Source organism: Bactrocera dorsalis, chromosome 4 (assembly GCF_023373825.1).
Source record: "Bactrocera dorsalis isolate Fly_Bdor chromosome 4, ASM2337382v1, whole genome shotgun sequence".
Classification (NCBI taxonomy): domain Eukaryota; kingdom Metazoa; phylum Arthropoda; class Insecta; order Diptera; family Tephritidae; genus Bactrocera; species Bactrocera dorsalis.
The window spans coordinates 71,705,152-71,725,067 of NC_064306.1; the positions used below are offsets into that span (position 1 = coordinate 71,705,152).

The 19,916-nt window shown below is 38.9% G+C and overlaps 8 protein-coding genes across 11 annotated transcripts in view; 4 read left to right on the top strand and 4 right to left on the bottom strand.

Moving 5' to 3' along the window:
• LOC105225565 (thyroid receptor-interacting protein 11) overlaps positions 1-1,868 on the bottom strand; it is a 46,949-nt gene extending 45,081 nt beyond the window's left edge. Inside the window, exons 1-2 of the mRNA XM_011204093.4 lie at positions 1,509-1,868; positions 1,045-1,128 (exon numbers count right to left, since the gene is read on the bottom strand). Of these exons, the coding sequence (XP_011202395.3) occupies positions 1,045-1,128; positions 1,509-1,712 (288 nt within the window). The 5' untranslated portion in view covers positions 1,713-1,868. The remainder of the gene's footprint in view (positions 1-1,044; positions 1,129-1,508) is intronic.
• A 222-nt stretch (positions 1,869-2,090) lies between these two features.
• On the bottom strand, positions 2,091-5,323 carry LOC105225564 (arginine/serine-rich coiled-coil protein 2). Of its 3 annotated transcripts, none has more exons than XM_011204089.4 (4): positions 5,164-5,323; positions 4,794-4,931; positions 3,366-3,542; positions 2,091-3,308 (listed from the first exon to the last, which is right to left on the bottom strand). In XM_011204089.4, the coding sequence occupies exons 1-4, from the start codon at positions 5,224-5,226 to the stop codon at positions 2,274-2,276; spliced, it is 1,413 nt and encodes a 470-aa protein (XP_011202391.2). In that variant the 5' UTR covers positions 5,227-5,323; the 3' UTR covers positions 2,091-2,273. The 3 variants fall into 3 exon arrangements, with proteins under 3 accessions (XP_011202391.2, XP_011202392.2, XP_011202394.2); XM_011204090.4 differs by having other exon boundaries at positions 4,794-4,948; positions 5,164-5,319; XM_011204092.4 differs by lacking the exon at positions 4,794-4,931 and having other exon boundaries at positions 5,164-5,321.
• Positions 5,324-5,486: 163 nt separating this feature from the next.
• On the top strand, positions 5,487-16,643 carry LOC105225559 (uncharacterized). The gene is made up of 12 exons (XM_049455777.1): positions 5,487-5,948; positions 6,001-6,360; positions 6,416-6,535; positions 6,594-6,960; positions 7,021-7,536; positions 7,596-8,535; positions 8,730-8,749; positions 9,539-10,548; positions 12,773-13,915; positions 14,454-14,860; positions 14,922-15,450; positions 15,550-16,643. Exons 1-12 carry the CDS (start codon positions 5,856-5,858, stop codon positions 16,543-16,545), a joined length of 6,501 nt encoding a protein of 2,166 aa, XP_049311734.1. The 5' UTR covers positions 5,487-5,855; the 3' UTR covers positions 16,546-16,643.
• LOC105225560 (UDP-N-acetylglucosamine transferase subunit ALG14 homolog) lies at positions 8,537-9,292 on the bottom strand. The gene has a single exon (XM_011204086.3). The coding sequence runs from the start codon at positions 9,264-9,266 to the stop codon at positions 8,673-8,675; it is 594 nt and encodes a 197-aa protein (XP_011202388.2). The 5' UTR covers positions 9,267-9,292; the 3' UTR covers positions 8,537-8,672.
• LOC105225561 (tRNA (guanine-N(7)-)-methyltransferase non-catalytic subunit wuho) lies at positions 9,338-10,673 on the top strand. The gene has a single exon (XM_011204087.3). The coding sequence runs from the start codon at positions 9,445-9,447 to the stop codon at positions 10,600-10,602; it is 1,158 nt and encodes a 385-aa protein (XP_011202389.2). The 5' UTR covers positions 9,338-9,444; the 3' UTR covers positions 10,603-10,673.
• Positions 10,636-12,264, bottom strand: LOC105225563 (26S proteasome regulatory subunit 10B). Its single transcript, XM_011204088.4, has 5 exons — positions 12,037-12,264; positions 11,857-11,976; positions 11,080-11,800; positions 10,878-11,018; positions 10,636-10,813 (listed from the first exon to the last, which is right to left on the bottom strand). The coding sequence occupies exons 1-5, from the start codon at positions 12,140-12,142 to the stop codon at positions 10,711-10,713; spliced, it is 1,191 nt and encodes a 396-aa protein (XP_011202390.1). The 5' UTR covers positions 12,143-12,264; the 3' UTR covers positions 10,636-10,710.
• Positions 12,572-14,040, top strand: LOC105225558 (acetyl-CoA acetyltransferase, mitochondrial). Of its 2 annotated transcripts, none has more exons than XM_011204084.4 (2): positions 12,572-12,707; positions 12,773-14,040. In XM_011204084.4, the coding sequence occupies exon 2, from the start codon at positions 12,785-12,787 to the stop codon at positions 14,015-14,017; it is 1,233 nt and encodes a 410-aa protein (XP_011202386.2). In that variant the 5' UTR covers positions 12,572-12,707; positions 12,773-12,784; the 3' UTR covers positions 14,018-14,040. The 2 variants fall into 2 exon arrangements, with proteins under 2 accessions (XP_011202386.2, XP_049312344.1); XM_049456387.1 differs by having other exon boundaries at positions 12,628-12,687.
• Positions 16,644-17,149: 506 nt separating the features above from the next.
• LOC115066099 (uncharacterized) lies at positions 17,150-19,551 on the top strand. The gene is made up of 3 exons (XM_029549871.2): positions 17,150-17,904; positions 17,981-18,494; positions 18,562-19,551. Exons 1-3 carry the CDS (start codon positions 17,537-17,539, stop codon positions 19,549-19,551), a joined length of 1,872 nt encoding a protein of 623 aa, XP_029405731.2. The 5' UTR covers positions 17,150-17,536.
• The last annotated feature ends 365 nt before the right edge of the window (positions 19,552-19,916 follow it).

Below are 19,916 nucleotides of genomic sequence, written 5' to 3' on the forward strand. Positions count from 1 at the left end.
ATATGATATATACATTACATACAGATTTACTCATATCGACCCATTTCATATTTAGCTCTTATGTAGAGGACTGCAATTTATTTAACGGATCGACTTAGGTAGAAAAAGAGTACTTAGTCTGTAAGTTTGTATATTTGCATACACATATGATATATAGAAAGGGGTATGGATGTGCGATTATGTTATACATATGTATATAATTTAACTTAGAATTTATATTTATACTTATACATATAATATATTATATACGTACATTTGTATGTGACCGCGTTGAATGCTTATCGGCAACAAAAGCATATACGGCAAAGATAAAATTATGTATCGTTTTATGAGCGAGTGGATATAAGCACAAACATAACACATTGCACATTCAAATGCCATACGAATGAGGCTCATTTATTTACATATTTGAGCATATGAAATGAAAAAGTGGATTTTGTTGTGCCAGGTAGGTACTACCTGACGCCACAGACTTGGCTAAGGATGTGTTGAAAGATATCGCTATATGGTATTTCACCTTATTTTTTTATTGATTTAAGGGGCGATGAAGTGAGTTGGACTGATTCGGAACGCCAGTTAAACCGCGTTACTATAAACTACTGCCGGTACAACGTCGACGCTCTTTGGTTTATCGCATTTGTGTTGTTATAAGCGTCACAGTGTAGTTGTTTGCATTCGTTCTTTAAGTCATATCACTATTCAAATATTAGCTTAGGGATATAGGAGAGCAGCTTTATACATAATTTTGTATGTATGTTTATATATACTTATATAAAACAACCATAGATTTGCGATAGCTGTTGCCGCACCCCCGTTAAAATTGGCGAAAATAAAATGGTATAAAACACTGCATATTGAATTGAAAAATAAAAAAGAAATACAATAAGGCTAATGTACATAAGTAGCCTTATATACATACATATATCGAACATTACTAAAATTTTATACAAATTTAAAAAAGAGGGTCTTAAAGCATTAACCACAGCCGACGGTAATCCTCTACAGTTAAAACTATTCCATTCTTTTGTATAGTGTTTCACTTACCGATTTCGAAGTACTTGCAGATCCACCTCCACTATCGGCGATTTTCGTTTGTAATTCATTAATTTGCTTGCGCAGTAAAGTGATCTGTAAAGAAGATAAATTTAATTTAGAACATATATATATATGTATGTGCATGTAGGCAACAATTTAGCGAAATAAAGTAAATTTTAGAATAAATAAAAAATGCCCATATTTTATGATTACACGTATGATACAATTTTATCACCAAATATTCAATGTTATTACTACAATACGACTACAATTATGTAGAATCTACTTTTTTAATTAACAGAAACAATACCTTGTCTCTAATGGAGTATAAGCTATTGTAAATTTTTTACATATGAAAAATGTAAACAAAATTATTCAATACATAATATTTTTCAAAATATTCATATAATTTGCCGAATCACTTTTAACAACTAATAATCGCAGCACCTTTGTGCCTACTACTGTCTACTTACTTCGATGTCCTTTTCATTGCATAATTTGTTCAGTTGCTCGTTTTCATTGTGTGTATCTGCAAGCAACTCAACTGCGGTCCGTGTCTCACTTTCTGGACCACGATATTCTTCGTCCCCTGGACCTGCTGTCTCAGCAAGTACCTCCTGAGCCAGTGTCGTGAGTTGGCCTTTCAATGTATTTAGACTGCTGTTGAGCCAAGACATATTTTCAACTGCACTATAAAGTGTATAATTATCGAACTATTTTGTTTCCTTTGTTTACACAATAAAATTTTGTGTATTTTAAATAGTTAATTTATTTATTTGCGTTTTTACGTTGACAACTTGGCAAAAATCGCTTTTTCGTGTATTTTGTTTTTGTTGTTGCATTCTAGCTGTCAACAATCAGCTGGTAGTAAACGTTCAAACTCTGTTCGATTTGTTTTAATATTGCCTACACTGTGAAAAATTATTAAAATTATTAGAGGGAATCTTTTAAGACTTTCACCCCTTTTAGAGCACCATAGCATTCATCATTGGAAAGTAAAATAAATAAGTTATACTTATCGTACTGCTATTCCTGATAAAATAAATTAATCTGGGTTTCCACGGTATACTCATTTATTCATTTATAGGTTTATTTAATATACCATTGATTTTTTCATACATAGGTTCAGGAAACAAATATTATCAACATATGTTGCAAATCATTTATTCTACACGAAAATTGAACAATTTGAGATAGTTTTCCTCAACTTCGCTTGACACTTTGCTCGTAGATATTATTCAAAACGGTCGAGCTTGTGAACTGAAACCTAAACCGACACCACGCATTGTATGAGTAGCTTGACGTGCGACCTCATACTGCTGCTCCATATTTGAGAACATTACCTCCCTCGTTTTGACATCTGGCGCCACCGACGGAACAGCCTTTTGTTCGACCACTTCTTCACTCTTCGAAGGACCGCTGCCTTTAATGCCCATTAGACGCATAAATTTGGATGCAACTTTCCCGTCGGTATCTTGCGAAAATTGTGCATTGCCCCATTTAGCCGCAGTATCTTCTGCTTTCTTTGCTCCCCATAAAAGTTTGCGTTTCTGTACTTGCTCAGCATATTTGTTTGGATTTATAACATTAGGGTTATAGTAACTAGGTAGTTGGATGACCGCTGGTTCACCGCCATTATTCGAGGAGGTTGAGGGAACTGGTGCAACGGCAATTACGTTTGGCTGCTTTGGCGCAGTTTCATTTAAGGGCAAAGCCAACAGTGCTTCTGTACGTGCGCTGGGGTGTAAAGACTGAGCATCTTTTTCTTGTGATGTATGACTATCCGGATGTATTTTACGCTCCATTGCTTGAGCTGATAAACGCGCTTTTTCTAAAGCAAATCCTTCACGATCGCGGGAATCAGAACGTCCCGGGGTAATAGAACGTGAACGTGAACGACTGCGATGACGCGGATATGACTTTTCATCGTGTCCCGAACGCTTACTGTGGTAATGACGTTGCCCAGTTGAAGGAGACGGAGAGCGAGAGTTGCTGCGGCGGCGATAGCGACTACCAGAATGATCATAATGCTCCGTATGTCGTTGATCGACTGAGCGGTTGTGATGTTGTTGACGAAATGAGGAAGGACCCGCATTTGTATTAGAGGAATCATGTCGAGGTCGTTCATCGCGAAAACTACCTCCATAGCGATTGTTTTTGTACGAAGACGAGGGCCTGCTACGATCATCATCACGAGGTGGTCGCCGATTATCAAAGTTATCACGTTCTCGCTTATGATCACTTTGGTAATCCCTTGTACGCGTGCGATCATTCTGAAAATTTACAATTAATTTCATGAAATAATTTAATATAATGAGAGAATACGTTACCTTATAGTCATAACGACTGTGATCTTTTGAATAACGAGCATCTCTCGATTCCCTCTCTTCTCTATGGTCACGTACATTGTCGCGACTTTCTCTCCTATTATCGCGGATATCTCGCTTGTTGTCTCGACTGTGGTATGTTGATGATGTTGGTCTCTTACTGCTCTGCCTTTGTGTGTCCTGGAAGAGAAAATTGTGTACATAGAAACTGTCAGGTTATTATATGACTTCGCTCTTTTCTATTAAAAGTCTACAAAAGGTTATTCTAATATACGTCTAAACCTAAATATATACGCTTAATATCTGTTACGTTTTACCCATGCCCATCAAAATGTTTTATGTAGATATATTGTTTTTGTATTTTTTTTGTTTTGAATGTATTCTTTAGTTAATTAAATTTCCTGCAACAAAAAGTAAATTACTGATTCTTTTTTGTTAATTTGCATATATACTCACGTTCGTTTACAGCTCAACTCCTACACAGTAAAGTTAAGTATGTAATGGAAACACACATAGAAAAAGGCTCCTTCGTATTTTTTTCGCATTCCTATAAAAAATGTTAGGGTCTTTTTCTTTCTGGCGGAAAATTTTAAGTTACACTTTTTATTCGTGCGCTCCTTTCAGGTCGCCGGGCATAAATTTGCTTTTGGCGCACGACCAAACCAGGGCTGCGGCTGGCTTGATTTATAGTTATGTATGTAGGTGTGCGTGCGTACAGATGCAGATTGTAACTTTTCGACTTTTTATATATAACAACAATAACAAAAGTGGATAGTTTGTTAATTAAATGATTTTAATATAAAATTAAAGCTATGTATTTACAAAAAATAATAATGGGAATGCCTATTGAACAAGCGAAATGAGGTAACAATAAGCGGAGCCCGGAAACTATTTTTTCATATTGCAAGGTCATTTCGACTTTGCTTGCAACCCTACAACAACCAACCCAAAACAAATTGGCGAAAACTTTTTATTGAACCTCTTATTTACCATAATATGTAGGCATACAAATGTATATGTAATTGTGTAACTACTTTAAATATATTTTTACGGTTTGAAATTTGGACGAGATATATCAATGTAGTATGTCAATACAAAGGCATATGGTGTTAAAAAAATATTATTTTTGTTTTTAATTCTAGATGTAGCGAATAACGTAAACGTTCATTTTACATCGTTTAATAATTATAATTGTTAAGAAAATTTAATTTGTATGAATTAATTTCTTATAACGATATTTTTGATGTATTAGATAACGCTAACACATTTTGGACTTTATAAATCCTTTCGGTGTACAGATATACATATCTATACACGTAGCCCTAGTTATTAAGAATCTAAGATTAAATATAAATAGTACATGATACTTAATAAATTTAAAAAGCACATCGGAGTGCAATTTGTTTATGAAAATAATAGACATATGTTTACCTCGTCTCTGTAACTGCTATTGCGTGCAGGTGGTGAACCACGTTTACCCCCACGACTACCGTCCCCAATCATTATGGCTACACCTTCGTAGGAACGCCTTGTTCTGCCAGGACTGCGACCACCGCTTCCGCGTTCAGCCTAAAGGAATTTGGCAACTAGTCATAAACAGCAAACTATGTTATTTTCTTTAAACTTAATATATTGCTAGTTAGCAGTAGTATATTAAAAAAAAAACTTGCTTTATTCTATTATTGGTAAAGGACGTATACACACATAGAACACATTTTTCATCGTCGCCATTTTCCCCATACGTACTTTTTTACTTTACTTTGCAACTATTTACTATATGCATAAGCATTTATATACTTACAGTTATATGATCCATTGTCTCCTCCTGTTCGTCTTCACTACTGTAATTAACAAGTCCTTCCATGGATATTAACAAATAATTGCAATAATAAAAATCTTGCGATTTTTCTATCCTATAAGATTAATGAACGAAGCCTTTGACAATTAGACATTAATCGATAATTTTGCACTGTTCGTATTCTATACCCCAAAGTTTATCGTTGCCACTTAATTATATTTATCAAATGTATGGAAGGATTTTTCCTGAGTTCGTATAAAAATTTATAATTTACCACTATTTTTCAAGATGTAAATCGTTCTCCGAGAATGTGAAATCTGTAAACAAATGGTTTGAGATTAATGTGCAGGTTTATTCAATAATTTTTTGGTTCCATAATTAATTGTTTACGTATGGTAGTTGTGAGAAAATTATTAATCACTTTAGTGAATTCAAATTTCTATGTTTCTATATAAAGTATGGATGCTATGTCATCCTGTTTTAACGTCAGTAAAACAAAATTCAAGGATATCGGAAAGAAGTAGGGTGCCGAAAACATATGGTAGCACAATTTATATGTTAGTAAAGATATATTCCGCGCGCAGTTGGCGAAAATATCTTTGTTAATTCCTTCTATATCGCTTTTCTTGTTTGTGAGTTAAAAATTCTTGTTTGATATGATTTGTGCAGTTAACTTTTTAAGTTAAATATTGAAAATGTCGAACGATCCAGATTTTTTAATGGCGCTTGAAATGCAAAAGCGATGGAATGCCGAATCAAGCACAGATTTGAATAGTAGCGATGGCAGCGTATGTTTTTGGCGTAATCTTGCTATACGATTTTTAATGTCTTCCCTTCTAGGAACCGGAGATTGTCAACTTCAGTATGCCACCGCCTTCCAAGAAACCTTTACGTATAAAGCGTAGCAATCCGACATCAAACCAAGACGAAGATTACTTAAATCGTACGCAAAATCTTGTACACCCTCAGTGGGAAACGCTGGATCCTACACCAGATATATTCGCACTGTTTGGCGCTTTTGATGATAAATTTTTTCAAAGTCGCTTGAAATGTGTGACCCTGGAATGGAGTAAGCGCATGTATAGCTGTGCTGGAATATGTTATTCGCGGCGCAATCGTTTCGGTATGGATATCACTATCCGCTTAAGTGAACCTCTGCTCAAGTTAAGACCACGCAAAGACTTGGTTGAGACTATGTTGGTTTGTAATGCTGGATACTTGATTGTTTCAGTAAAAATTAAACGATTTCTTCCAGCACGAAATGATACATGCATACTGTTTTGTTTTGAATATACGGGAAGGGAACGGCGGTCACGGTCCAAATTTTAAAAAGATCATGTATGCAATAAATAAAGTGGCTGGTACCAACATAACAGTGAGTATATGTGCATAATGTTTCGTATCAGTGCTCTTACTTTACGTTTTTTCTTTAGGTATACCATACATTCCATGATGAAGTAGATGTTTACAAACAACACTGGTGGCGTTGTAATGGAAGTTGCCAAAATCGCGCCCCATTTTTCGGTTATGTGAAACGTACTTGTAATCGAGCTCCTGGTCCCAATGATCAGTGGTGGGCAGCTCATCAGGAGTCTTGTGGTGGCACTTTTATGAAAATTAAAGGCCCGGATAAACCAAAGAAGCAAAACGCCTCAAAAGAACCAAAGCAACCGCAAGGAAAAGATTTGCGGACGTTCTTCCCTTCTACAAACAAACAGATAAGCTCTACACCAAAACTGTCGGACGCTAATAATGTGAAAGGTTTTAATAATGGAACTTCTGGTTTTGGTGGGGTTAAAGGTGTGTGTTCAAATTATTCGCTCCCTATTTGCGCCTGCAAAGCTTTCATTTTTTTTGTAGGCCCTATCAAAACAAACGGCGGCGGTACCCTTCTTCTGAACCCTAAGACAAAGGCACCAGTTACGAAACCAATTGATCGCCAAACATCTATAACCTCCGCTTTTCCACCGTCCTCTTATCCAGGTCTATCGAGTGATCCGTTTAATACAAACACAATTTCTGGGTCTAATAAAACGCCAATTCGGCATACGTCAGCAGGTGGTAACTTACGAAACGTTATTGGCTTTGCGAATCTAAATGGTAGTCCTGGCGCCCCTAGTGGTGCCGCTGGCCGCGTTAATGCGAGTAGCAGTTCAAATGCCGCTTTCAGTGGTAGTGGTTGCCAAGTGGGAGCCACAAGTCATTCGAGCGCTAGCTCCAAAAATAATTCAAGTGGGGATGTGGATCGTAATCATCTACGTGAGTTGTGGTTAAAGCGTTTCGATAAAAATAAAACAAATAGAAGTTCAGATACCACGATAGAAAACAATAAGAAAAATTCTCGTTTCCTTGAAAGCGATGCAGAAGCGCCAGCAGGTGAGCGAACTGTACAATTATTTTCAATTGATCTTATAAACCATTATTTTTTATTTAAGGTGATGGAAAACGTAGACGCCTGTCTAACGATGGTTTGCAAACAGTTGACACATCAAAGAAACCTAAAACTGAGGATTGGCTAGTTTTAGACGATGATATAATGTTAAGAGATACGCCTACGGAGACTATTGCCATTCTCTCGGATGATGAAAGTGAGTCCGATGACAACGAAAACGGTTTTGCGGTTGAACTGCCGAAGCGGTCCACCCCACTAACGGCAGATGAACGACATAAAGTTATTAAAGAGGAGATTCTTGAAGACACTGATGATTTGTTGGATGAGGATATCATCCTTATTGATGATGAGTATGATGATAATGCTCAGGACGACAATAATGAGATGGCTAATATATCAGCTGCTGCGGAATTAGCAGACACTTCTGTGATAGATGAATTCTTTGGCGACGATACAATGTTGAAGGATTTCAACAGAGAAAATGACGTCAAACCTTCTGGGTCTTATCATTTTCCCAACCCTAACGATGACATCATTACCTGCCCAATTTGTCAAGGTAAAATGAAACGCTGTTTATTCGCTGACCATATGGACGGTTGTACTGGCATAGCGATTAAAATTGTTGCACCCAAGCATTTCCTGAAAAAGGTAGCATCTACATCACGACCATTAAACCCAACGCGCACACCACGCCCTTCACGCAAAGATATTCTTCGAAAAGCAGGTTATTCCGAACAAGATTTGATTAACCTTACTTCGACAAGCGATGATGAATTTTCCAGTAGCAGCAATAATATCGATCAAAGTTCACCGGACAGGCCAGAGACCAATTCCACAAACGCTGGCTGGAGTCCAGAGGACATGGACACGAGGTTATATCGTCAAAGAAATATTCTAAAAAGTACAATTCAGTGTCCTAATTGTGGAAAAGAAGTTGAACAAGAGACTATCAACGATCACCTTGACGATTGTCTCTCTCCCTAGTTGATTTAAATTTTATGTGTTTATTTTTATGTTTTTTTTTTTACAAAATTTTGTTATGCTAAAGTTCTTCATAATTACTTGTACGGCATCATTAGAACTTCCAGGCCTTGCTTTTCACCTAATAAATTATACATGTTCACATAATTTTTCCGAAGTACTTTACATTGTAGGCGTTTTTATATTTTTCAGCTAGCGCCGGCCATTGGACCACCAGTAAGTCAAGAAGAGGACGAAGCAGTTTACCGCTAAGTGAAAGTGTACGTACTCTGCACCAACTCTCCACAAAGACGATTTTAGTTGTACTTGGCAAGCGCCTAATTTGTCTGCAAATATAAGTTGCAATACAAAATGGTACACAAGTCCCTGGACCGTTACAAAGTAATAACTTGGGTTGACCACTCCAAACAAGCCAAAAGCTCCATAACAATGCCCAAAGAGTTGTAAATACACTGCTGAGGTAGCTCTGTCCCACTTTGCGACTACGAGGTACATAAATAAATGATGTATCGTCTAGTGCCACACCAACCTTTTGCATGGCACTGGTTATTCTGCTTCGGGAAGTGATATCGTCGTTGGCTATAATATATCGGACTGGGTTGTAAATTTCCTTGCCTCTAGCGGAAGTTAGAAGCGCCATATTTATAGTGCACATTTCGGCGGTGTGTCCTCCAGAACCCAATACAATAAAAACAGGATACTTGGTCTCATTTTGTTTATTTGGCGAAGTCATTTCACTAAATTGTTTTCCCTTTTTTTAGTTTTTGGCCGGTGTAAACAATGAAGTCAGCTGCTTGCGTGATGACAATTCATTGCCATTGTGAACTGTCATTGAATAGGTGTGAATAATTTGGGCAAATTGCAACGTTAACATTTGTACTTATTTTCGTAAAAAATATTTATTTACAATAATGACGACGCTTTTTTATGCCGAACCTGAACTGGTAATTGCTTTGAATACGAAAGTGATTTTCGTAAATCCAAACGATTTACAAATTTTTAAAGAAATAGAAATACCCAAAGATTTGACTAAAGTCGGTCTGAAAGCCCCAAAAGGTATTGCTGATGCTGACGGCGAGGGTGGCAGTGAACAATCTAAAGAGACGAAAAAAACAAAAGAAGTGAAACCAGAATTGCCTAGCATTCTTCATGTTGAAGTCTCTCCCGATCATTGCTTATGTGCTATAACTACTGCAGGTCAAAAGGCTGTCTTGCTGTATCAGTGCCGTCCTGAACACGCTAAACTTGTGTCAGTGAGACCACTGGCACGTGCTTCAAGTGCTCTAACATTTAGCAAAGACTCTAAAGTGCTTTTGGTGACAGATAAGTCAGGAGATTGCTATAAATATGATTGTGTAAATTTCGAAGAGGAACCGAAACTCCTACTCGGCCACCTCAGCATAGTCTACGATGTATTATGGACTCCAGATTCTAAATATATTATCACTTGTGATAGAGATGACAAAATCCGTATAACTAATTATCCTGAAACATATGATATACACGGCTATTGTCTTGGGCATAAAGAATTTGTTTCTGGAGTAGCATTTTTGAGTGAGGATACAATTGTTTCCATATCCGGAGACAAAACTTTACGTATTTGGAACTTCATCAGTGGCAAAGAAAAGTCCAAGATTGATCTGCCAGCACCTGCTTTAAGGCTTTGCTTGCGTCCGAAGAGTGAAAATAAATTTGAAGCCGCTGTATTATTATATCAACCGGATGAAAGTGTTGGTATTTACGAAATTACTAACAGCGGCGAGGGTCAATGGCTTATAGAGGAGCTCACAAAACTTAATTATCCGGATGTGATTATAAGCAATATTTGTTTCGTAAATGAAAGGCTTTATGCTACTGGTATTGTTGATGAATGTTTTAGCTTGAAAATATCGAACATTGCGGATAGTCAGCAAATAATATCAACTGACTGGATTGATATGATAGAAGAGCGGTTTAGGTCGGAAGTGTGGAAGCCTGAAGATGTGTCGGCATGGTTTAAGAAGCGATATGACAATGTGAGTGATTATCTAGAACGCAAGAAACGTCGGATTGAAGAAAAGCAAAAGTAGTTTTTGAATTCATCAAGTTATTTTTCTAAGAAATTATTTTTTAAATAAAGTATATTTTTTAAATCGAGAAATTTGTAGAAAATTTTATTTTTCTCACATCTATCTTATTTATACAGGTTTGTAATCCAATTTGCTCTCCAATTTTTTGTTGTCAGCTACCTTGCGGACAGCTTTCATAAAATCTTCCTGTATAACGTATTCGCGATCAGCTCTAAAAAATATAGAACAATATGAGTAAAAACAAATAATAATATTTATAGATCACAATCTGTTACCTGATGGCGAAGAGGCCTGCTTCCGTACACACATTTCTTAAATCAGCACCATTAAAATTGTCAGATAATTTGACAATAGCTTCATAGTCGATCTCGCCGTGCTTTGCAATTTTTGCAGCGTGAATTTTAAGAATTTCCATTCTATAAAAAAAAAATTCTTTGAATTTAAAAAAATTAAAACATATAAACATTAAAGACATACCGTGCTTGCTCATTAGGTAGTGGTATTTCAATTTTACGATCTAAACGACCAGGACGTAAAAGAGCAGGATCAAGCGTATCAGGACGATTGGTAGCCATTATCATTTTAACTTGACCTAGGGAATCGAAACCGTCCATTTGATTCAACAGTTCCATAAGCGTACGCTGAATCTCACGATCAGCTGATGTGCCCTCGGAAAACCGACGTCCACCAATTGCATCAATTTCATCCATAAAAATAATACAGGGTTGATGATCGCGGGCGTAGTTGAACATCTCTCGAATGAGACGTGCACTCTCACCAATATATTTATCGACAATAGCTGAAGAGACAACTTTCAAAAAGTTGGCATCCAATTGGGAAGCTACTGCTCTGGCTAATAAGGTCTTTCCTGTGCCAGGTGGTCCGTACAATAGACAACCCTTTGGTGGTGTGATACCAACACGCAAGAAAAGCTCTGGATTTAACAGTGGCAGTTCAATAACTTCACGCAATTCGCGAATTTGTTCAGAAAGTCCTCCAATAGCAGAATATTTCACCTCTCCTGGATCTTCATGAGACATGTTATAAACTAGAGGATCCACTTCTCGCGGTAGATATCGCATTATAGTTAGGGTTGTCATATCCAAAGCAACACGAGTGCCGGATTTCAACTTGGTCTTATCCAATTGCCTTCGGCAACCTACTACATAGCGTGGTCCATTTGTAGCTTTGACAATAACTATAAAAAATAATTATTTATAAAGAGCTAATATTGCACTGATATGTAATACATACATTTATCCTCTGTTAATTGCTTAAGAACTTCACCGACAATTTGGCCAACACTTTGCAATGCCTTAAGATCGTTTTCCGACTTGTCATATTGCTTGGTAAGTTCTTTTATTTCCTCACGCTCTAGAGATTAGCATAAACAATGTTTAATTTGAGTATATTAGGTGTGGGATAAGTGCTTACTTTCTTTAAGACGCGACTCAACTTCCTTATGCTCTAGCAGTTTTTTTCTATATTCCACAAGTGCTTTCTCACGAACGCCTTCTGCTGGCACGGCTCCAGTAGTCATTTTGATGGAAAATTTATACTTAACAACTTAATTTGCAACTTATTTAATAATTTTCGTTTTTAGTTGAGTGAATCTGCAAATTTTACTTGTGTTCTTGTTCTTCTCCAAAATAAGACATTTGTCGTTTCATTTCTCCCATCGTTCACGGTTGACAGTTAAGGAAGTGTAAGAAAAGCGATTGTCAGCATTGCCAACTCCACTCGAAATGGTTAAAAAGTATAACTGAATTATTGTATGACAAACCTAAAATATATTAAATTTTGACGCAAAATAACAAAATTGCGTGTTTTAAAGATATGTGAAGTCGAACTTAAAATTATTATGTCCTATGATATGGATTATAGCTTATATTTATTTAATTGGTTATGCCTTATATAAGTTATTTTATTTTTTTAATTATTACATTAATTTATAAATATTAAAAAGGGATTGTTTAAAACAGCACCCTAGAATGAAAACATAACAACAACTATGTAAATCATCTCTGCTTTTAATTAGTTATGCAATATTTGACAGCTCGCAAAAATACATCTGGATTCTTACTGGTAAACCTGTTGGGCCGAAGGTCACTATATTTTAATATAGGTGGTATTCAATTTAATAATTTGGAGTATTTCTTTTTTTTTTTAGCAAACTACCGAAATGGCCACATTCCTGCAAGCTGCGCGTTCGCTTTGCGCTCAATCACGTAAATTTAGTTCGAAAATACATGAAGTGGTCATTGTATCCGCCACCCGTACACCAATTGGTAGCTTTCAAAGCCAATTGGCACCTTTGTCGGCGACCCAACTAGGAGCTGTAGCAGTTGAGGCTGCAGTCCAGCGCTCCGGTATCAGCAAGGACCAGGTAGATGAAGTTATTATGGGTAATGTAGTATCTGCCGGCTTGGGCCAAGCACCCGCACGCCAGGCAGCGATCTTCGCCGGCTTGCCTAAAAACGTGTGTTGCACAACAGTAAACAAAGTGTGCTCATCTGGTATGAAAGCAGTAATGTTGGGGGCACAGTCGCTGATGCTCGGCCAAGCAGAAATTGTGGTTGCCGGAGGAATGGAGTCCATGTCAAATGTACCATATTACATGAAACGTGGCGCTACTCCCTACGGCGGCATCCAGCTCATCGATGGTATCGTCTTTGATGGTCTGACTGATGTCTACAACAAATTTCACATGGGCAACTGCGCAGAAAATACAGCCAAGAAAATGGGTATAAGCCGTCAAGAACAGGATGAGTTTGCTATACAATCCTACAAGCGCTCAGCAAAAGCATGGAGCGACAAAGTATTTGATGCTGAAATCGCACCAGTAAAAATACAGTTAAAACGCAAACCGGAAGTGACCATCACCGAAGATGAGGAATTCAAACGCGTCAATTTCGACAAATTTGGCCAACTATCTACCGTATTCCAAAAGGAGAATGGTACTGTTACAGCCGGAAACGCCTCCACCCTAAATGACGGTGGTGCTGCCACAGTGCTAATGACTGCTGAAGCGGCCGAACGCCTGAAACTGAAACCAATTGCACGTATAGTAGCCTTCCAAGATGCCGAAACAGATCCAATCGATTTTCCCATTGCACCCGCCTTCGCCGTGCCAAAGTTGTTGCAACGTGCCGGCATAAACAAGCAAGATGTTGCCATGTGGGAAATCAACGAAGCTTTCTCGCTGGTAGTTTTGGCTAATATAAAGAAACTCGACATCGACCCGGCCAAAGTGAATATACATGGCGGTGCTGTGTCCATAGGCCATCCAATCGGCATGTCAGGTGCCCGTTTAGTGACTCACCTATCACATGCTCTGAAACCTGGCGAGTTCGGTTGCGCTTCAATCTGCAACGGTGGCGGTGGCGCCTCCTCCATTCTTTTGCAAAAGCTATAAAAGCGAAAGAAATTATGAGAAAATATGAAAAGAAACCCAGAAGTGCATTTATTTTTATAAAGTTTTTATAACAATTCGATTTAAGCTAAAAGCTACCATTTACAAAAAGAAAAACGTGTCATATGCACACACATGTGCTTGTTAATATTTTTTTTATCATGTTGAAACAAATAAAGTCAATTATTAGGTAATAAATATTTTGCAAAGCAATAACATCGATTTCTTTATGTTGTGTCAATAAAACCAAAATATTACAACCGATTTATACTCGTATTAGGCATCGGAGTCCACTATTTTGACTCTGTACTACATGGATTTTCAGAATGATTAATGGCTTCAGGGGTGCGCCTAGTGTTAGCCTTACCTTTCAAAGTTCATTAGAGGCCATTCCACGAATATTATAGGCTTTTAATTTAATGGCACTAATGAATGGTAGGTAAATCGCGCAGTTAGAGACTCGGTAAATGAAATTTTATGTTTAATTGTAACTGATATGTGGTCGACGATAGTGCGTGTCACAATTTCTGTCTGCCTGTTGCCGCTTTGCTGTGTGCAGGCTAATGGGGCAGCCAACGTACTAACCACAAGCAGGCAGAACTCTCATATGTTCGGTGCAATTCTGCATTACCAAGCGAACTTCTTCAGGAAACATACGAAGAGTTATTCGATCTCGATGCGCACAAGAGATGACGGAGCTGTTGATTATTTCATAGACTTGTTGACGTCGGTCTTAATGACCGCAAAGGAAATGAAGGTGGAGATCAATGTACATGCGGGTTTGCCGACGCCGAAGAATTTCGACTTATACAACATATTATTGATCGACTCGTACGAAGCGCTGTCGTAAGTCAAGACATATTGTATAATCCTTGCAAATGTTATCGTTATTCAAATATTCTTTCAGTGACATGGACCCAGGGTTTCACGCCCAGCGCAATGATTTCAGCGAATTCTATTTGATGATTTTGCCTCCGGTAACTAATCGTTCTCATCTAATGTCGGAATTATCAGAGATTTTCGATTATTGTTGGCGTCACTATATTTTAAATGTCGACGTGCTGGTGGAAGTTAACGGCACCGGTATAGAGCTTTATACGTACTTTCCGTTTTCGCGCGAGCGATGCAAGAGCACTCTACCGATTCAATTGAATCGTGGTAAATCCGTTACTGAGATGAGCAGCTCAGCACTGTTCCCTGATAAGGTGCGAAACTTTTACGGCTGCTCCATAATGGCAATTCTGTGGAATGTGCCCCCTTATGTAACGCTGCCCGATCCCGAGCAAGGTCAGTTGCAGTATGGTGGTATGGAAGGCGAACTTTTAAATCTTTTGATTGCCAAATTAAATTTTGATGTGAATTATACGACACCGCCTCGTAACGAACAACGTGGATTGGTGATGTCCAACGGAACCTTGACGGGGGCTATTAAAATGGTGTGTATATCCAAGTATCTATTTAAAAAAATGAACAAGTTTTGGTAGGAATGGCAGCAATCCTTACTATTGCCCTCTCTTTCATGTTTTCTATTTCAGTTGAGTGAAAAATCGGGCGACCTAAGTTTGGGTTGCTTTCGAAGTACACTGGAACGTTCAACGGTGCTCACCTCGTCGTTGGCGTTTTATCAAACCAATCAAGTACTCGCCGTATTAGCGAAGCAAAAACCTTGGTCCACGTACGAAATCTTAACGTATCCCTTCAATATTTACGTCTGGAGTTCCTTACTGATCTTCTATCTGCTGCCGATATTCCTAGCTTTTGTATTACATCGTTTAAGCCTGCGCCTCTTATACTTTATCTTCGGCATACTGCATATCAGGGAAATGATTTTCATGTGGACGGGTATTCTGCTGGCTCAAATAGCAATACCCGAACCGTCGTCAAATTTTGCGCGCTATATATTCGTCATGTGGCTACTACTCACCTCAGTGTTGCGGTCTTCCTATCAAGCTCTACTCTATGACTTTTTCAGTACGCAAAAACTCATCTCGGCACCTGCGACCCTGGACCAACTGATTCACCGTGGATACAAGTTGGTTGTGACAGCGTCCACCGCCGACTCTATGTCCAAAATTAAGGCAGTGGAAAGTCGAGAGATTGAACTATTGATGATGAATATTAGCGATACCGACGTGTACACTGTTTTGGAGGATAATCCAGAGAAAAATTTAGCAGCAACCACGCCCAGTGACTTTCTCAGATACTATATGATCAGTGAACAGAAAAACGGCAAATTCATTATATTGAACGAGGATATCTACCTACATCATATATCCGTCTACTTTACGAAACACTCCTACTTGGCAATGCCGGTGAATAAAATACTGCGAAATTTGCGTGCGAGCGGCATAATCAACCACTGGTCACGGCTGTTTGTTGGGGAAATTCATGCGAATAAAGGGGGACCAGATTTACACAAGCCGTCCTTGACACTAAAACAGCTCTACGGTATATTTGAGATCCAATGTTATATGTGGGTCATTGCATTGGCGGTATTCTTTGTCGAGTATGTGAGGGGAAATGCCGAGTAAATTCCGAGGAAATTCTTACTAATATTATAACTGTATACTTATGTCCAAAGAATAATGATCCAAATATATCAGAAGCAGATAGGAGTCCTGTCAAAATATATACATAGGTAGGTAATTACTTGATGAGTACAAATCATAATCGATGCTTTGGTTTGAAGTAATCAGCTTAGGAGAGTTTACTCACGTTAAAGGTTCAACTATTTTATATCAGACCGAACATTCCTCACGTCTGAACTCTGAACTTTAATCCACATAAGAAAAACAATCGCAAAATATCGAAGAGTACCCGAGGAGTGTTTAGTCTCCTAAGAAATTATTAAATCTGACTAAGGGCATGACTTAAATAGGTCGAAAATATTTTAGAAAACTTTTTTACTAGCGTAGACACCGCATACACGGTTATAGCCGAGTTAACAACAGCGCGACAGTCGTTTCGTCTTTTCGCAAGCTGGCGCCAATTGGAGATTCCAAGCGAAGCTAAGTCCTTCCCCACCTGGTCTCTCCAATGGAGTGGAAGTCTTCCTCTGCTTCCCCCGGAGGGTACTGCGTCGAATACTTTCTGAGCTGGAGTGTTTTCGTTCATTCGGACGACAAGACCTAGCCAGCCTAGCCGCTGTCTGTAGAAGATGTTTTTAGAAAACACTCGCATTACTATAATCCCGATAATCGGGCTCAAGACTGCCACTTTATATGTGGACTCATCCTGTGTACATCAATAACACTTAGCTGTTGTTGTAGTCCTTACACAATTCCGGTTTCACTTTCATCCACTTCTCTGTGAGTTAGTGATAACGGCGATTTAATTATATTTTCATGGCGATTTAGTGAAATTATGTTAATAATTCCATTAGCAAAATTATGGGAAGATAACTGAGTGTGTTATTAACAAAGTATGTGGCTTTTCATATAAAAGAGAAACTCGCGACTAGCGGCCGTACATTGCTATTCACGGGTACGTTAGAATCGAGTTAAGTTCTCCGAGAATTTTGAAATGTTTCCTCAAACGGTTTTGTATGTCGCTGTGTTTCTATCGCTGCTCCTCGGCGGTAATACTCTGTTTGCGCAAAGCAAGGGCCTGGAAGATGGTCCCGACTACGCAGAAATTGCTGGAAATCTCTCTGCCGCTATTGTGGAGATGGTGCAGAGCAGCTTTATCGGCAACCGAAAGGTGCTCACATATAACCTCTACGCCTTTGTTCAGCGGCCGGAAAGGCGTTACCTGTTTGGTGACATTATGGAAAATGTACTGCGATCTTCGGGTAAAAACGCTACAGTGCGCATTGGTATGGGCGAACCGGTGCCGGGCGATCATGAACGTCACTATAATGTACTACTAGTCGATTCTGCTGCTTCTCTAAAGTTCGTGTGCAGAGAGTTGATAAATTTTTGGTGGTACTTATCATACGCTTTGTTCTTTTCTACTCCATTCCTGTAGCTCGCTCTATACCGAGTTCGCGAAGTATCACCTCTACACGAACGGCTACTTCGTTATTGTCTTACACACCTTCGACTCGGCGCATTACTATGATGTGCTCTTCGAAATATTCGAGCTTAATTGGTTTTTGGGCATAATCGATGCCAACGTCTTGGTGTATGCGTTGACCAACTTGTCGCTGCTGTACAACATTCACCCCTTCAATGAGTTCCATTGCAAAGGGTTGGCGCCGACTATAAGCAACCGCTTCACCAATTCACGGTGGTGGCATACCAACTTCTATCCCGACAAACTGGCAGACTTACATGGCTGTGCTCTGGTTTGTGCCACTTGGGAGGAAATGCCATACCGTAGTTTGCAGGAACAGAGCGGCGAAGTCGGTGCACTGGCAGGCATTGAAGGCAAGCTGTTGGAATATTTGGCAATGACTCTGAACTTTTCTTTGAAATTTCGTTTACTTGACGACTACGAGAGCTCGCATACCCTGGATAAGAAAGGTGTGGTTTTTAAAGAGGTGAGCGTAAAATATTTCAAATTAGTCACATGTTAATCTGTTAACCGAATTACTTACCTCCAACAAGCTTATTGCGAACGGAACGGATTTCGTAGTTGGTGCCTTCCCATATAGAACGCCAGCTAAAGACGACATTTTCACGCCCACATTTCCGTATTTCCTCAGTAGTTTGAACTTCATTGTCAACTCCAACCTGGAGCCCTACTCACCGTTCAGAAAGTTATTTCTACCATTTAGAAGTCACATTTGGCGTCTGCTGCTAATCATCTACCTTGGCGTATTTGCGCTTCGACTGATTTTTTCTTTGATGGGCGTAACACGAAGTCACTTTGTGTTTGGCGTCACGAATCATATGCCGGGAATAAATATGTTTAACGTTTGTTTGGGCGGCGCACTCCCGCCACGTCAGGTGCCACGGCGAAATTTCGCACGGTACGTTCTAATGCTTTGGCTAATAATGACTATGTTGCTGCGCAGCTCTTACCAGGCGTTCTTGTACAACCTGATTAAGTCCAATATAGGTCGACCGCCGCCGAATACAATTGCCGAGTTGTTGCATCAGAACTATCAGCTGCTCATGACCGAAGATGTGTTGGCCACTATACACGACTTGCCCGTGATTTCTTCGAGCGCGCAAGTCTTGAACATATCACGTTCCCACAGCTTCGAGTTGGTGCGTCGGTCAGATCGGCGCATTGCTATACTGACGCCATACGAATATGTGGGTTACTTCAAGCGCTACAATACGTCCTTTACCAAGGGCGTCCACGTGGTTGAGGAACGGGTGTTTACGCAACAGTTAAGCTTCTACATGGCAAGCAATTCAATGCTTTTACATCGCTTCAATGACATCATTTTGCAATACATCACTGTGGGTTTGTGGGAGAAGTGGGTTAGAGAGCTGCTGGATATGAGTCTTCGATTTGACAGTGGATCCGAAGAACCAATAGCAAAGGTTACGGTGCAACAAATGTCCGGAGCTTGGTATGTTTGGCTTACCGGGAACGTGCTGAGTGCTTTTGTTTTAGTCGTTGAAAGGCTTTGGAAATGGGAGTAAACATCCCAATTGGTTACTAAACGTAAATGGCTCATTAAGAGAATTTTCAAATAAAGTTATGAAGACAAATCATGAGTGTGCATATTTGGGATTTGTTTCCTAATTTCAAATGGTTTTTACGCATTGTAATTAGATAGTCTCTACCGATTACCCTGGACATAGTTATTTTAATGAAGCGTGAAAGGTTTAGTCGAACGGATGACTTGAGAAGAAAAGGTACAATGTCCGAAAATCAACCACACCTTATCTTTATGGCTCCAGACCAGGACTGTTCAGATATTCACCATGTGGTAGAACATGAAAAATGCTCGGAATAAAAGCTGCTCCATTAGTTCAGCCAGTAAGTAGGCCTTTCGCCTCGTCTA

What these genes read in the sequence shown, in the direction of transcription:
- LOC105225564 (XM_011204089.4), bottom strand. Translation starts at nt 5,226, where the DNA reads ATGGAAGGACTTGTTAATTACAGTAGTGAAGACGAACAGGAGGAGACA. An exon ending in AGACAATGGATCATATAACT is followed by an intron (nt 4,932 to 5,163) that starts GTAAGTATATAA and finishes AAATTCCTTTAG; the next exon opens with GCTGAACGCGGAAGCGGTGG. An exon ending in ATAGCAGTTACAGAGACGAG is followed by an intron (nt 3,543 to 4,793) that starts GTAAACATATGT and finishes TTTCTCTTCCAG; the next exon opens with GACACACAAAGGCAGAGCAG.
- LOC105225559 (XM_049455777.1), top strand. Translation starts at nt 5,856, where the DNA reads ATGTCGAACGATCCAGATTTTTTAATGGCGCTTGAAATGCAAAAGCGA. An exon ending in GACGATTGTCTCTCTCCCTA is followed by an intron (nt 8,536 to 8,729) that starts GTTGATTTAAAT and finishes TTTTTCAGCTAG; the next exon opens with CGCCGGCCATTGGACCACCA. An exon ending in TTAAGAAGCGATATGACAAT is followed by an intron (nt 10,549 to 12,772) that starts GTGAGTGATTAT and finishes TTTTTTTTTTAG; the next exon opens with CAAACTACCGAAATGGCCAC.
- LOC105225560 (XM_011204086.3), bottom strand. Translation starts at nt 9,266, where the DNA reads ATGACTTCGCCAAATAAACAAAATGAGACCAAGTATCCTGTTTTTATT.
- LOC105225561 (XM_011204087.3), top strand. Translation starts at nt 9,445, where the DNA reads ATGACGACGCTTTTTTATGCCGAACCTGAACTGGTAATTGCTTTGAAT.
- LOC105225563 (XM_011204088.4), bottom strand. Translation starts at nt 12,142, where the DNA reads ATGACTACTGGAGCCGTGCCAGCAGAAGGCGTTCGTGAGAAAGCACTT. An exon ending in TGAGTCGCGTCTTAAAGAAA is followed by an intron (nt 11,977 to 12,036) that starts GTAAGCACTTAT and finishes GCTAATCTCTAG; the next exon opens with AGCGTGAGGAAATAAAAGAA. An exon ending in CTACCTAATGAGCAAGCACG is followed by an intron (nt 11,019 to 11,079) that starts GTATGTCTTTAA and finishes TTTTTTTTATAG; the next exon opens with AATGGAAATTCTTAAAATTC.
- LOC105225558 (XM_049456387.1), top strand. Translation starts at nt 12,643, where the DNA reads ATGCAATATTTGACAGCTCGCAAAAATACATCTGGATTCTTACTG. An exon ending in ATACATCTGGATTCTTACTG is followed by an intron (nt 12,688 to 12,772) that starts GTAAACCTGTTG and finishes TTTTTTTTTTAG; the next exon opens with CAAACTACCGAAATGGCCAC.
- LOC115066099 (XM_029549871.2), top strand. Translation starts at nt 17,537, where the DNA reads ATGTTTCCTCAAACGGTTTTGTATGTCGCTGTGTTTCTATCGCTGCTC. An exon ending in GATTCTGCTGCTTCTCTAAA is followed by an intron (nt 17,905 to 17,980) that starts GTTCGTGTGCAG and finishes CCATTCCTGTAG; the next exon opens with CTCGCTCTATACCGAGTTCG. An exon ending in AAGGTGTGGTTTTTAAAGAG is followed by an intron (nt 18,495 to 18,561) that starts GTGAGCGTAAAA and finishes ACCTCCAACAAG; the next exon opens with CTTATTGCGAACGGAACGGA.